This window comes from Labeo rohita, unplaced genomic scaffold (assembly GCF_022985175.1).
Source record: "Labeo rohita strain BAU-BD-2019 unplaced genomic scaffold, IGBB_LRoh.1.0 scaffold_258, whole genome shotgun sequence".
In the NCBI taxonomy this organism is placed as follows: Eukaryota; Metazoa; Chordata; class Actinopteri; order Cypriniformes; family Cyprinidae; genus Labeo; species Labeo rohita.
In genome coordinates, this window is record NW_026128858.1 from 68,215 (window position 1) to 81,212 (window position 12,998).

General features: G+C 36.5%; 1 protein-coding gene across 1 annotated transcript in view; it reads left to right on the plus strand.

The window, feature by feature from the left end:
• Positions 1-705: 705 nt before the first annotated feature.
• Positions 706-12,998, plus strand: part of LOC127159866 (NACHT, LRR and PYD domains-containing protein 3) — a gene marked incomplete at its 3' end in the record, with an annotated part of 28,963 nt that continues 16,670 nt past the window's right edge. The window contains exons 1-6 of the mRNA XM_051102590.1: positions 706-1,171; positions 4,873-4,977; positions 8,896-9,000; positions 10,485-10,583; positions 10,727-10,825; positions 12,672-12,782. Of these exons, the coding sequence (XP_050958547.1) occupies positions 1,026-1,171; positions 4,873-4,977; positions 8,896-9,000; positions 10,485-10,583; positions 10,727-10,825; positions 12,672-12,782 (665 nt within the window). The remainder of the gene's footprint in view (positions 1,172-4,872; positions 4,978-8,895; positions 9,001-10,484; positions 10,584-10,726; positions 10,826-12,671; positions 12,783-12,998) is intronic.

Here is a 12,998-nt window from a genome sequence, read left to right on the forward strand (position 1 = left end):
TGATTATAACAACTAATGAAAACCCCAAATTCAGTATCTCAGAAAATTAGAATATCAACGATTAACGATTAATCGCATACAAAATAAAAGTTTAAGTTTGCCTAATATATGTGTGTGTAATTATGTATATATAAATACACACAAATTAATGTGTGTATATATATGAGAAATATCTTATTAATATACACAATGATTTTATATATATATATATATATATATATATATATATAAATTATATAAAAATTACAATAAATACATATGCTTGTAAATATTTCTTAAATATATACATGTGTTTGTATTTATATATACATAATAATTATACACAGTACACACACATATATTAGGCAAACTCAAACTTTTATTTTGTATGTGATTAATCGCGATTAATCATTGACAGCCCTACTTCCTGCTGCTGACCAACTTTATGAAGATGCAGATTTCATTTTCCAACAGGACTTGGCACCTGCACACAGTGCCAAAGCTACCAGTACCTGGTTTAAGGACCATGGTATCCCTGTTCTTAATTGGCCAGCAAACTCACCTGACCTTAACCCCATAGAAAATGGGGTATTGTGAAGAGGAAGATGCGATATGCCAGACCCAACAATGCAGAAGAGCTGAAGGCCACTATCAGAGCAACCTGGGCTCTAATAACACCTGAGCAGTGCCACAGACTGATATATATATATATATATATATATATATATATATATATGTAATTGTAATGGCAGTGAATGGTGGTCAAGATTTAGCTCTGAATATGCTAGTCTTGTGAAAACCAAGTTTTGTTTACAACAAAGGAAAACCAATCCACTCTTGGCTTATATTAAAATCCTCTGACATTTTCCTCTACAAATCCTCATTTTGTACTTCTAATTTGTCTTTCTCGTAAATGTGCATAGAACAGTTTTTCTTACACAAATGCTGTTTGGTTACAATATTTGTTTGTAACCCGTTTTATTTTTATATTGCTTGTTTGTTAACTCAGCATTCTTTCTTGTTATCATTTATCCTTCTGACATATCATGTTATTTACATCTCAGTCACAGGAGAAGCTGACTGTGTTCACTGACACCAGTGCTAATGTTTGCACTGGCAGATTAGCTGCAGTATATCAAGAGGAGCAAGGAAAGGACTCTCCGTCTAAGATGAGTTTCTCACAGAAACAGAGGTAAGACTGGGTCTGTTTTCAGATAATCATTTTAAACACTACTGAACACTAGTATAGTAAAAGCTGTGCAAAACATCCATCCAGAGCTTTGTTTACAGTTTACAGAGGTTTATGTTATTTATGGTCTTTATGGCATGAAAACAATGTCAATGTAATGAGGACTAGTGGGAAGCGTAATAGATCCAGATGCGAGCTTTAATGAATACAACGTGGTCAAGGCAGGCAGGGTTGATCTCCCAACGAACAGTAACACGTAGGCATAACAAAAGCAAAATCCAAAAATAACCAGGCAGAGGGTCAAAGTCCGAGTGAGCAGTCCAAGGAAGCAAAATAAACAGGGCTATGAAACATTGTAATGGCAGTGAATGGTGGTCAAGATTTAGCTCTGAATATGCTAGTCTTGTGAAAACCAAGTTTTGTTTACAACAAAGGAAAACCAATCCACTCTTGGCAAAAGGCAAAAGCTATGGCAATGAAACAGAACTAAACAATGGCAAAAACAAAGCAAAACAATGACGAGAAACAAAACCGAGGAATATAACAAAACAGGGCAATGAAATAGGAGAAACGCTTAGTAGAGTCTGCACAGCAAAACAATACATTGCGGTTGTTGTTTGGCATGGCCTGCCTTTTATGGCTGCCAAACAGGAAGTCACTGTAGAAGCAGCAGAGGGAGCGGTAATAGTCAGTCTAAGGTTGAGGCCTCCCTCTGCTGGTGTGGCATTACAGTCAAACACAAAGCGCTCATGATAATGGTTTTAAAAAAAAAAAAAAAAAAAAGTAACTTTAGTGTGTTCAGAGTGTGTTGATATTTGAGTCAGTGTAGTAAATGATATGACAGGCAAAGTGAAATACTATAATATATTTTTTTTATATTATTTTTCTCTAGGTTAAAGTATTTTATTTTATTTTTTTTAGCTAATAGTATTATGACTAATAATTGTGATGTAATGGACAAATGTAAGTTGTTCCTAAATGCATGTCATTGATTACATACAACGACAATGACACGTTATGGGCATGTACAGGGGAAATGAATTCAAATCCTTGTATTTCAGAAGGGTGGAAAACAACAATTCATATTTTAAAATGGGGAGATATGTCTGAGTTCTGAAACTTGCATGTTTTTATTGCATGGAGTAACCTTTTAAATGTGTAAATATTAAGAACATTTTGATTTCCCATTTCATAACACCTTTAACGACAAAGGCAAGAATATGTACAGGTGCTTATCAATAAATTAGAATGTCTTGGAAAAGTTCATTTATTTCAGTAATTCAACTTAAATTGTGAAACTTGTGTATTAAATAAATTCAATGCACACAGACTGAAGTAGTTTAAGTCCTTGGTTCTTTTAATTGTGATGATCTTGGCTCACATTTAACAAAAACCCACCAATTCACTATCTCAGCAAATTAGATCATTTACTGTATATGTAGGGGCCCCTTACTGCCTCAATTCGCAAATCCTGCTGGAAAATGAAATCAGCATCTTTAAAAAGCTGGTCAGCACAGGAAGCATGAAGTGCTCTAAAATTTCTTGGTAAACGGATGCAGTGGCTTTGGTTTTCAAAAAAACACAGTGGACCAACACCAGCAGATGACATTGCACCCCAAATCATCACAGAATGTGGAAACTTAGCACTGGACTCTAAGCAACTTGGCCTATGAGCTTCTCCACCCTTCCTCCAGACTCTAGGACCTTGGTTTCCAAATGACATACAAAACTTGCTCTCATTTGAAAAGAGGATTTTGGACCACTGGGCAACAGTCTATTTCTTCTTCTCCTTAGCCCAGGTAAGATGCCTCTGACGTTGTCTGTGGTTCAGGAGTGGCTTAACAAGAGGAATACGACAACTAGCCAAATTTCTTGACACGTCTGTGTGTGGTGGCTCTTAATGCCTTGACCCCAGCCTCAGTCCATTCCTTGTGAAGTTCACCCAAATTCTTGAATCAATTTTGCTTGACAAGCCCCTCAGGGCTGCAGTCCTCTCGGTTGGTTGTGCATCGTTTTCTTTCACTCAACTTTGTTAACATGTTTGGATACAGCACTCTGTAAACAGCCAGCTTCTGGCAATGAATGTTTGTGGCTTACCATCTTATGAAGGGTGTCAATGATTGTCTTCTGGACAAATTTCAGATCAGCAGTCTTCCCCATGATTGTGTAGTCTAGTGAACCAAACTGAGAGACCATTTTGAAGGCTCAGGAAACCTTTGCAGATGTTTTGAGTTGATTAGCTGATTGGCATGTCACCATATTCTAATTTGTTGAGATTTGATGAATTTGTGGGTTTTTGTTAAATATGAGCCAAAATCATCACAAGTAAAAGAACCAAAGACTTAAACTACTTCAGTCTGTGTGCACTGAATTTATTTAATACACAAGTTTCACAATTTGTGTTGAATTACTGATATGAACTTTTCCACAACATTCTAATTTATTGAGATGCACCTGTATATTAAGCTGTTGTTTACAATATCTTAGGACATAGTCAACTGTTACTAGATGAATATTTGCCAAGAGCGCCATTTGGCATTATTGTCTGTGTGTTTGACCATTTAAGCTTAAGTCACAAATGAGAACTAAGAGCCAATACAAGCAGGCCCAGCTCCAGAGAATAAAAATCAGTGTAGGTGCTCTAGTCTTAACGTAGGCTTTCATCTATTTTGAAATATTTTTGCCCGCTCCATTGTTATGGTTATCATTGCAGTAATAGTGACGTCTGCTTATAAATACTGTACTCCCAAAACTTTGCTGCGTGTGAGCAGTCACTGGTCCTTTTAGCATCATGAAAAACAAAACTTATTCAAATTATGAATGGACTGTAGCCAAGAAAGTGCACAAAGATTCTAATTACTAAAAACCATCACTCATTTTATTTAATCGTGATCTCAGAAAGTTCCATTATAATCAATAAAGCTGCACATTGAATTTCTTATTTACATCATGTTACACTCTTTTTGTTTGCTAATAATGAGAGGCTCCTGAGTGTGCAGCACTGAACAAATCTGTGGTGTTTATAATGAATAATGTGTAATAAAAATTAGTTTGCGTCTGCTTACTCTGTTCATAAGTGTTTAATCCATTAAGGAAAAAAGACATTTTCCCTATTTTATCAAAAAAAAAAAAAAAAAAAAAAACAAAAACAAAAAAAACCCCACAGACCCAAGTAAGACTGATATAAATAAATGGGTTCTGAAAAGGGATATTATCATTCAACTACATACAAATTCAAACACCATATATTACCAGTGATAAGTGTAAAGCTCGGGAGTTACCGCTTTCTCAGCTACAGTATCATATTATGAATTGTCATCTGACTGCAAGTTTAGGAATACAGTCGTAAATATGAAGGTAGGAGGAGTACAGCAGGCAGTCGGGCAATGGCATACAAAAGAGATTGAGCAGAATATGTTAAAATGAGACTTCTTGTTTTAAATAATGATGCACATGCTAATGTTCAGTGAATAGGAAAACCTATTTCCAGCTTTAGGTAATAATCTACCTAATCAAAATAATTTAGCAGGAAAAGTTTATTGAGGCACAGTAAAACTTTATGGGGGGCTTGTGGGACTAATTATAGTTTTAGTAAAACTGTATTTAATTGACATTTCAAAGATAAAACCTCTTTTATTTAGGTGAGGTATAGCAGTTTTTTTTTCCCATCTCTGTTTTTTTTTTTTTTTTTTTTTTGTCAATAGTGAAAGGTCAAGCTCACCTGTATTCAGCTCTGTGTCTGTGAAAAGTGACCAGTCAAAAGGTGAAGTAGCAAACTTCAGTGAGGAAGCACCATCATCTACCAAAAGGTATTTTATGTGTTCTACATTACAATGTTGCATTAAGCAATTTACCGTAATGAAATACCCCTCATTCAGCTAATCAAAAGATGTATTTGACTTGAAATGGTGCTGTGCATACCAATGTATACTTTGATGTCATATAGCGATCAGTCTGTGCAGCACTGATTTAAGTCGAGCACACCTCTAAAGTTTTTAGGCAGGGGTGTCGGAGCTGGTTGAAGCTAAATTCTGTAGGGCAGTGACCCTTCAGGTTTGATGCATGGTCTAGGCCAGGGATCTCCAGATTTGCCTGCTCTTGGAGAGCTACATTCCTGCAAACGTAAGTTCCAACCCTACTCAAATTACACCTGCCTGTAATTATGCAGGTTCAGATGTGTTTGATTGGGGTTTGAGCTGAACTCCAGAGGTCAGTGGCCCTCCAGGAGCAGGCTTAGAGACTTTTGGGACATGATAAATTTTGCTTACACACAAAATGGGCGTACACAATTTTTCACATACATGTACAAAAAATAAACTAGTCGTAATTATGCGTGCACCGTATGGATGCTCTAGACCAGTAACTCCCTTATCTGACACACTCAGCCCACATCTGCACAAAGGCAGAGCTCTCCCTATCCAGTCTTTTTTACCTCATCTCAAGAAATATCTTCATACACACGAAACCGATTCAAAACTATCTAATACACATGCCAGACCACACTGTAAAAAACATTCTGTAAAAAAAACGGAAAAAGTACTGGCAGCTCATTACCTGGACTTTGTACTGTAAATTTACAGTCTGTTAATTTAGAGTCTGCCACCAGTAAAAAAAAAACAAAAAAAAACAGGACTTTTTCTGTTTTAATGGTGTATTTATATCTATATCTATAGATATAAAGCAAATAAATCCAGCACAATATACAAATTGAACGTGGTTTATTTTTACTTCATGTAAACATTCTTAAAAGTGCATTCAATAGCTTTTGTTTGCCTTAAATGGGTTAGGACTAAACAATATCAAATACTCAATCAATTAATTTAACAATGTGTCAAACACTGAAAAATGCCTGTATTGTAAAAGACAGTTTAGCTCTGGGTACTTTCTGTTCCTCTATTGATAGTCTACGGAACTACCATTTTCAAAGTCCAGAATGGTATAAAGACATCAATAAAGTATGTGACTCCAGTGGCTTGACAACAGAATTTTGAAGTTCAACTGAAATATCATTAAAGTGATGCAATTCATTATAGGGGATGTATTATTTCCCATTTATCTGCATGTTTAATACAAGTGCCATTTTTTTTTTTTTTTTTTTTTTTTTTAAATTAAAAAAGCTCAAATATTACATGGATTTTCGAAATTGTTCATGCAAGAGTCTTGGAGGAATGCATAGCCGCTTGGTTGCCTTCATCTCAAACCACGTTCAGGATTTCTTAACAGGAAAATTCTAAAAGAAATGGATATGACAAAAAATTAATTAAACTGAACTACAGACTAATATGCAGGTTGGAGATGGAAAATCAATCATACAGTATTTTAAGTTCATTAAATGAACTGCTAACCCTAATACTTGCCAATTAAAACATTTGTTTATAAATTGCTTAACTTACATTTCCAATAGTCTCCATTTGTATCTGTCATATGAGCTTGTCAGATCATCTATGTCTTACAATATACTTCATTATTTTCAATTAAATAAACAGATACACATTTCATAACTAACGTGTTGCTTACTTCTGTATGAATTCCAATGTAAGTGCCGCCTCTTCTGGGTATTTGTAGCTCACAACCGCAACAGTGGTCATTAACTTCTTGAACGACAGCAATCTTAAACTGTCCATCACCTTAAACACAAAAGACATTACAAAATGACCATATACATAATGACAAGCAGTTTGAACACACCTTATACACACAAGGATGATAACATGCAAAAGTGATCAATCCAATCATTTTGGTAATGTTACTAGCACGTTGTCTGTGACGTGGCTTCCGACGCATCAGACAGCAACCAACTTCACATTGTTGTGAAAGTCAACAGAATAAATGACTCAATAACTATTTTCTTTCTGATACTTAACACTAATGTTAAATAAAACTGTTAATAAAACCGAATACAAACCCATGATAAGAATGCAGGTGTGCTTGAGATTCACAGTACAGCAGCAATCACGTCCTGTCATTAGAAAAAAAAAACGAAAGAAACACAACGGTCATTTCGACATAATGTCGTGTGCATTTGTCCATTGGAGTCCGACAGATAACTGGAGGAGCTAACATTACTGGCACGCTGACCTGAAGCAGCATTCTGGCGTGGCTACCGCATGTCGTACGCCTCTGTTTACACAGTCGCTTCACAGACAGTTTGCTAGTAATGTTACCGAATTAATTTCTGTTTTGCATTTTATCTTCCATGTGTGTGTGTAAAACAACACAATAAAAGGTCTAAACTTACCTCATTTGGCAGAAAACTCCATGAGGAAGATGTGTGACGATATGCAGAGAATGTTGAGTGCCACGGCTCCGACGTTCATTTGCCAAACAAGTCAGACAGCAACTAAGTTAACGTTACATAAACAATTTATGTGACATTTAACAGCATATAATTTACCACGAAGAGTAAAAACGGGTTTCCCAAATTAAACTGAAACTTTGACCAAGAAACTCTCCGCATCTTCTCTTCACTGTTTTCGCGCCTATATAAGCCACCGAGGTTCTTGTTCCCACAATGCAAAGCATAATTCAGAAATATGGAAAAACATCTGTAAAAACCAAATATGGAAAATTTCCTTCAATTATTAGAGTATAATGTACTGTATTTTTGCAGATTTTTTTTTACAGTGCAGTATATGGTGCTGTAATTTTGCCACAGAGATAAACTAAAAATGGAGAAGAAGACTTGAAGTATGCACATAAACACTGCACGCTGTATACAAAAACCAAAACACCAACAAGAAAACGAACATGGAACAATACTTTTAATAATCTGTGTTAATGTAGGTTGTAATTGTTAAAAAAAAAACAGTCGTTCAGTGTTTGTTTATGTTGTTATTGCTGTTACATAATGTAGCGTGTCAGACTAGGGGTGAATGTGGGGTGATGAGCACATGGATCTCTCCCCTAACAAGCTGATAATCTGAATCAGGTGTGTTAAATAAGGGAGACACGACCAGAATTTAAAATCACTGCTTTTTAGAACATCCGTACACAAGACAATGATGTCAAAACAATTTTCCTGTGGTACAGTATGCTGTTTCACAATTTGATTTGTTTAAAATAATTTGAATAATTATTTGGCCAGTGGAAAAGAATGAGAACAACTCTAAACACGTTCTGTAAAACTAATTTTCAAGGACACTGAATTGCAATGTTATGTCAAAAAAGGCGTTTATAGTCCATATCTCATATTTTCCTAATGCATTGTACCTGTAACTGCATTAAATATTTTGTCATGTGGATGGAATAGGCTTGAAAATGTTATGCAGATGATGTTATGCATAGTTAAACTAGGCGTTGTAAGCTCCATATGTGGTTATTTCGGGGAGAAGATGGGGTGGAGATTCATTTATGCACAATCTTCTGCTGACTGGGTATTTCAAAGGTAATTTTGCATAGGTTCTGGCATAGGCTACACATGGTTTTACAAATCGGAATACTTCTGTCTGTGCACAAAATCTAACCTTTTCATTCTTTTAGAATGAAATCTATGTAATGTATTACACACGAGGCCCCGGTCTAGACTGAGTTTCTCTCTAATAAAACAATCCCAAAGGCAGCCACTAAAGGGGAATAAATTCACCACTGAAAGACACCAGGCAACCGAACATAAGTCCATCCATCCATAGTTCTGTGGACCAAAAGCCATGCTATACTGCATTTAATTTAAATTAGACTAGGAAACCATCTTTATTAACATGTTTTCTCTCTGTTCTTTGTGTCATTAGCGTAAGATCAGGCTCACTTGTTTTCAGCTCTGTGTCTGTGAAGAGTGACCGTTCAAAAGGTGAAGTAGCGAACTTCAGTTCAGAAACGCCTTCAGCTACCAAAAGGTATGTGTTGCTTATATATAAAATGTAAAAAATACAACATTTTTATTCATATACTATAGCCTACTATAGTTTAAACTGTAGTCTTAGAAAAAAAACCTGTGCAGTGGATATTAGGGTTGCGAATCAATTCCAAAAAGAATCAATTCCTTGATTCTGAGGGGTTGGGAATCGAGAGTCGATTCCAAAATTTAGAATAGATTCCGTAAGGGGGAATCGACTCTCCATTCCGAGCCGTTTTCAGTTTAACATAGCTCGAATATGGGTGCCTCTCAAACAAATGGCTGCATCATACGAAGGCTGCATATCTCGGCTGCTGTCAACAAACGTTGCTGAACGTTGATTCACAAAAATAAACTGGATGAAAAGAGTCGGTACTGAGCACGTTTGAGTTTAAGGATGTAGCCTTCCATTAAGCACTTATTAATTTACCTCTTGCTCGCTAATAGTGATTAGAAGTTGGATTCATTTCCACAAAAAGGTTCTTTCGGATAGATCGTTTTAATAAACCAGTTCAAAAATGATTCAGAAGTTATTTTACGGTGGAACTGGCTTATTGTCCACAAGAGCGCTGCACAACAGAATAGATCATGAGGTGATTGAGGGTCTTCATCCTATTTCCATCTTAAACGAAATGCTATTTTTAACCTTTCTATCAGCCTGTGATAGTTCTGAAAGAAAGCGCAGAGAGCACAGATAAGTGGCCGAGAGTGCGCGTCTGACTGACAGATAAACCACAAGCTCTTATTTCAGTGTTGTTGTTAATGTTCTGATTATTTTGTTTCAGTGTCCAGTTTGTTAATTTTGTGCAAAGCATACGGTTGAAGTAAACATCATTCAGCTGAACCTTATTCATCTTGTTTCATTCATGCAATAAACGCTTGTCCACTGCTGAGCTGTGGGCTATGTGACTAATTTTATGGGCAATGCAGACAAAATTACAATTTAAATACAGAAATGTATCATAATTTTTAAAAACAAAGCTTCATATTATGATATGGCTACTTTTAAGATCTTATATCCTTCAGTTATGGTGAAATTAGGTTCCTCCAATCTTAAAAAAAACAAGAATCGAAAACAACTATGAGGAATCGATTCTTGGAATCAAATCCCATCCCTGCTAAAAAAAATGGCATTCCAAGGGCCACATATTATGTTATTGGGGTCGTTTTAACCCGCGGACATGAAAGACAACCCGTGGCAACAGCCCAATTCCACTGGAAAACCGTAGACTTGGCAACACTGTTCACTTTCTTTTGCATTCACTCAGCACTTTCCTATTCTCTTCTCTTCATCTCCGCCACACAATATTCTCTGTCCATTTTTTAAAAACAGTGTATCAATCTTAAATGCAAATGTGCGTTTTAGCCTCACAATGAGTAATTATAGTTTTACTAACTGTATTTATTTACCATTTAAAAGACCTCATACATTTGAGTGATGTAGCCTATGTCACTCTTTTTGTTCTCGCTGTTCTGTGTCATTAGTGTCAGATCAGATTCAAGTGTGTTGAGCTCTGTGTCTGTGAAGAGTCACCAGTCAAAAGGTGAAGTAGTGAACTTCAGCGAGAAAAAATCATCTACCAGGTACAACATTGTACTTGCTAATTTCTCAATTGTGGTATATGCGATGCAACCTGATTAAATAAAATAATACATAAATAAATCACAGAGACATGATGTCTTGTAAGATGTTTCACGTTTTAATGTTTTTCTTTTCTCATCACCAGATCAGGTTCACATGTGTCCAGTTCTGTTTCTGTGAGGAGTGACCATTCAAAGGGTGAAGTAGCAAACTTCAATTCAGAAACACCTTCAGCTACCAAAAGGTATTCTATGTGTTGCTTATATATGTATATATATATATATGTGTATGTATGTATGTATATATACAGGTCCTTTTCAAAAAATTAGCATATTGTGATAAAGTTCATTATTTTCTGTAATGTACTGATAAACATTAGACTTTCATATATTTTAGATTCATTACACACAACTGAAGTAGTTCAAGCCTTTTATTGTTTTAATATTGATGATTTTGGCATACAGCTCATGAAAACCCAAAATTCCTATCTCAAAAAAATAGCATATTTCATCCGACCAATAAAAGAAAAGTGTTTTTAATACAAAAAAAGTCAACCTTCAAATAATTATGTTCAGTTATGCACTCAATACTTGGTCGGGAATCCTTTTGCAGAAATGACTGCTTCAATGCGGCGTGGCATGGAGGCAATCAGCCTGTGGCACTGCTGAGGTGTTATGGAGGCCCAGGATGTTTCGATAGCGGCTTTAAGCTCATCCAGAGTGTTGGGTCTTGCGTCTCTCAACTTTCTCTTCACAATATCCCACAGATTCTCTATGGGGTTCAGGTCAGGAGAGTTGGCAGGCCAATTGAGCACAGTAATACCATGGTCAGTAAACCATTTACCAGTGGTTTTGGCACTGTGAGCAGGTGCCAGGTCGTGCTGAAAAATGAAATCTTCATCTCCATAAAGCTTTTCAGCAGATGGAAGCATGAAGTGCTCCAAAATCTCCTGATAGCTAGCTGCATTGACCGCAGCTGACATGGCACCCCAGACCATCACTGACTGTGGGTACTTGACACTGGACTTCAGGCATTTTGGCATTTCCCTCTCCCCAGTCTTCCTCCAGACTCTGGCACCTTGATTTCCGAATGACATGCAAAATTTGCTTTCATCCGAAAAAAGTACTTTGGACCACTGAGCAACAGTCCAGTGCTGCTTCTCTGTAGCCCAGGTCAGGCGCTTCTGCCACTGTTTCTGGTTCAAAAGTGGCTTGACCTGGGGAATGCGGCACCTGTAGCCCATTTCCTGCACACGCCTGTACACGGTGGCTCTGGATGTTTCTACTCCAGACTCAGTCCACTGCTTCCGCAGGTCCCCCAAGGTCTGGAATCGGTCCTTCTCCACAATCTTCCTCAGGGTCCGGTCACCTCTTCTCGTTGTGCAGCGTTTTCTGCCACACTTTTTCCTTCCCACAAACTTCCCACTGAGGTGCCTTGATACAGCACTCTGGGAACAGCCTATTCATTCAGAAATTTCTTTCTGTGTCTTACCCTCTTGCTTGAGGGTGTCAATGATGGCCTTCTGGACAGCAGTCAGGTGGGCAGTCTTACCCATGATTGCGGTTTTGAGTAATGATCCAGGCTGGGAGTTTTTAAAAGCCTCAGGAATCTTTTGCAGGTGTTTAGAGTTAATTAGTTGATTCAGATGATTAGGTTAATAGCTCGTTTAGAGAACCTTTTCATGATATGCTAATTTTTTGAGATAGGAATTTTGGGTTTTCATGAGCTGTATGCCAAAATCATCAATATTAAAACAATAAAAGGCTTGAAACTACTTCAGTTGTGTGTAATGAATCTAAAATATATGAAAGTCTAATGTTTATCAGTACATTACAGAAAATAATGAACTTTATCACAATATGCTAATTTTTTGAAAAGGACCTGTGTATATATATATATATATATATATATATATATATGTGTTACAGTATACCATCAAACTGCATTTAAAAACCAGTTTACTTGTTTGTCAAAAGATGAATGCTGCGTAGAAGTCACATGTTGCTTTGATGCTTTTATCATGATGAATGAGACAACTGTGAACATATTAGTTTCTATATGCTTTGTGTGTGTGTCTGTGTGTGATTTAGTAAAGGACAGAAGACTACGGTAAATATCGGTGCAGAATTTACACGGTGGGAAGCTCTAAAAGTGCAGAAGAAAATGAGTGATGTGGATCTGGCAACTTTCCTTCTCAACAGGTATGGTGACAAGATACCACAGTTTACCTTAAACTGTTTAATTTACAACATAAACACTCTACAATGCCAAATTGTGCAATTGTCGGAATTTGCCCTAACATTTAGCTTGACTTTTAAACTGTGGTGTACATTGTTACAGTATGTAACACAGTAAGTCACTGTGGCATCAAACCACAATAAAAATAGAAATAATATTGATTAATTATGTTAAAATCA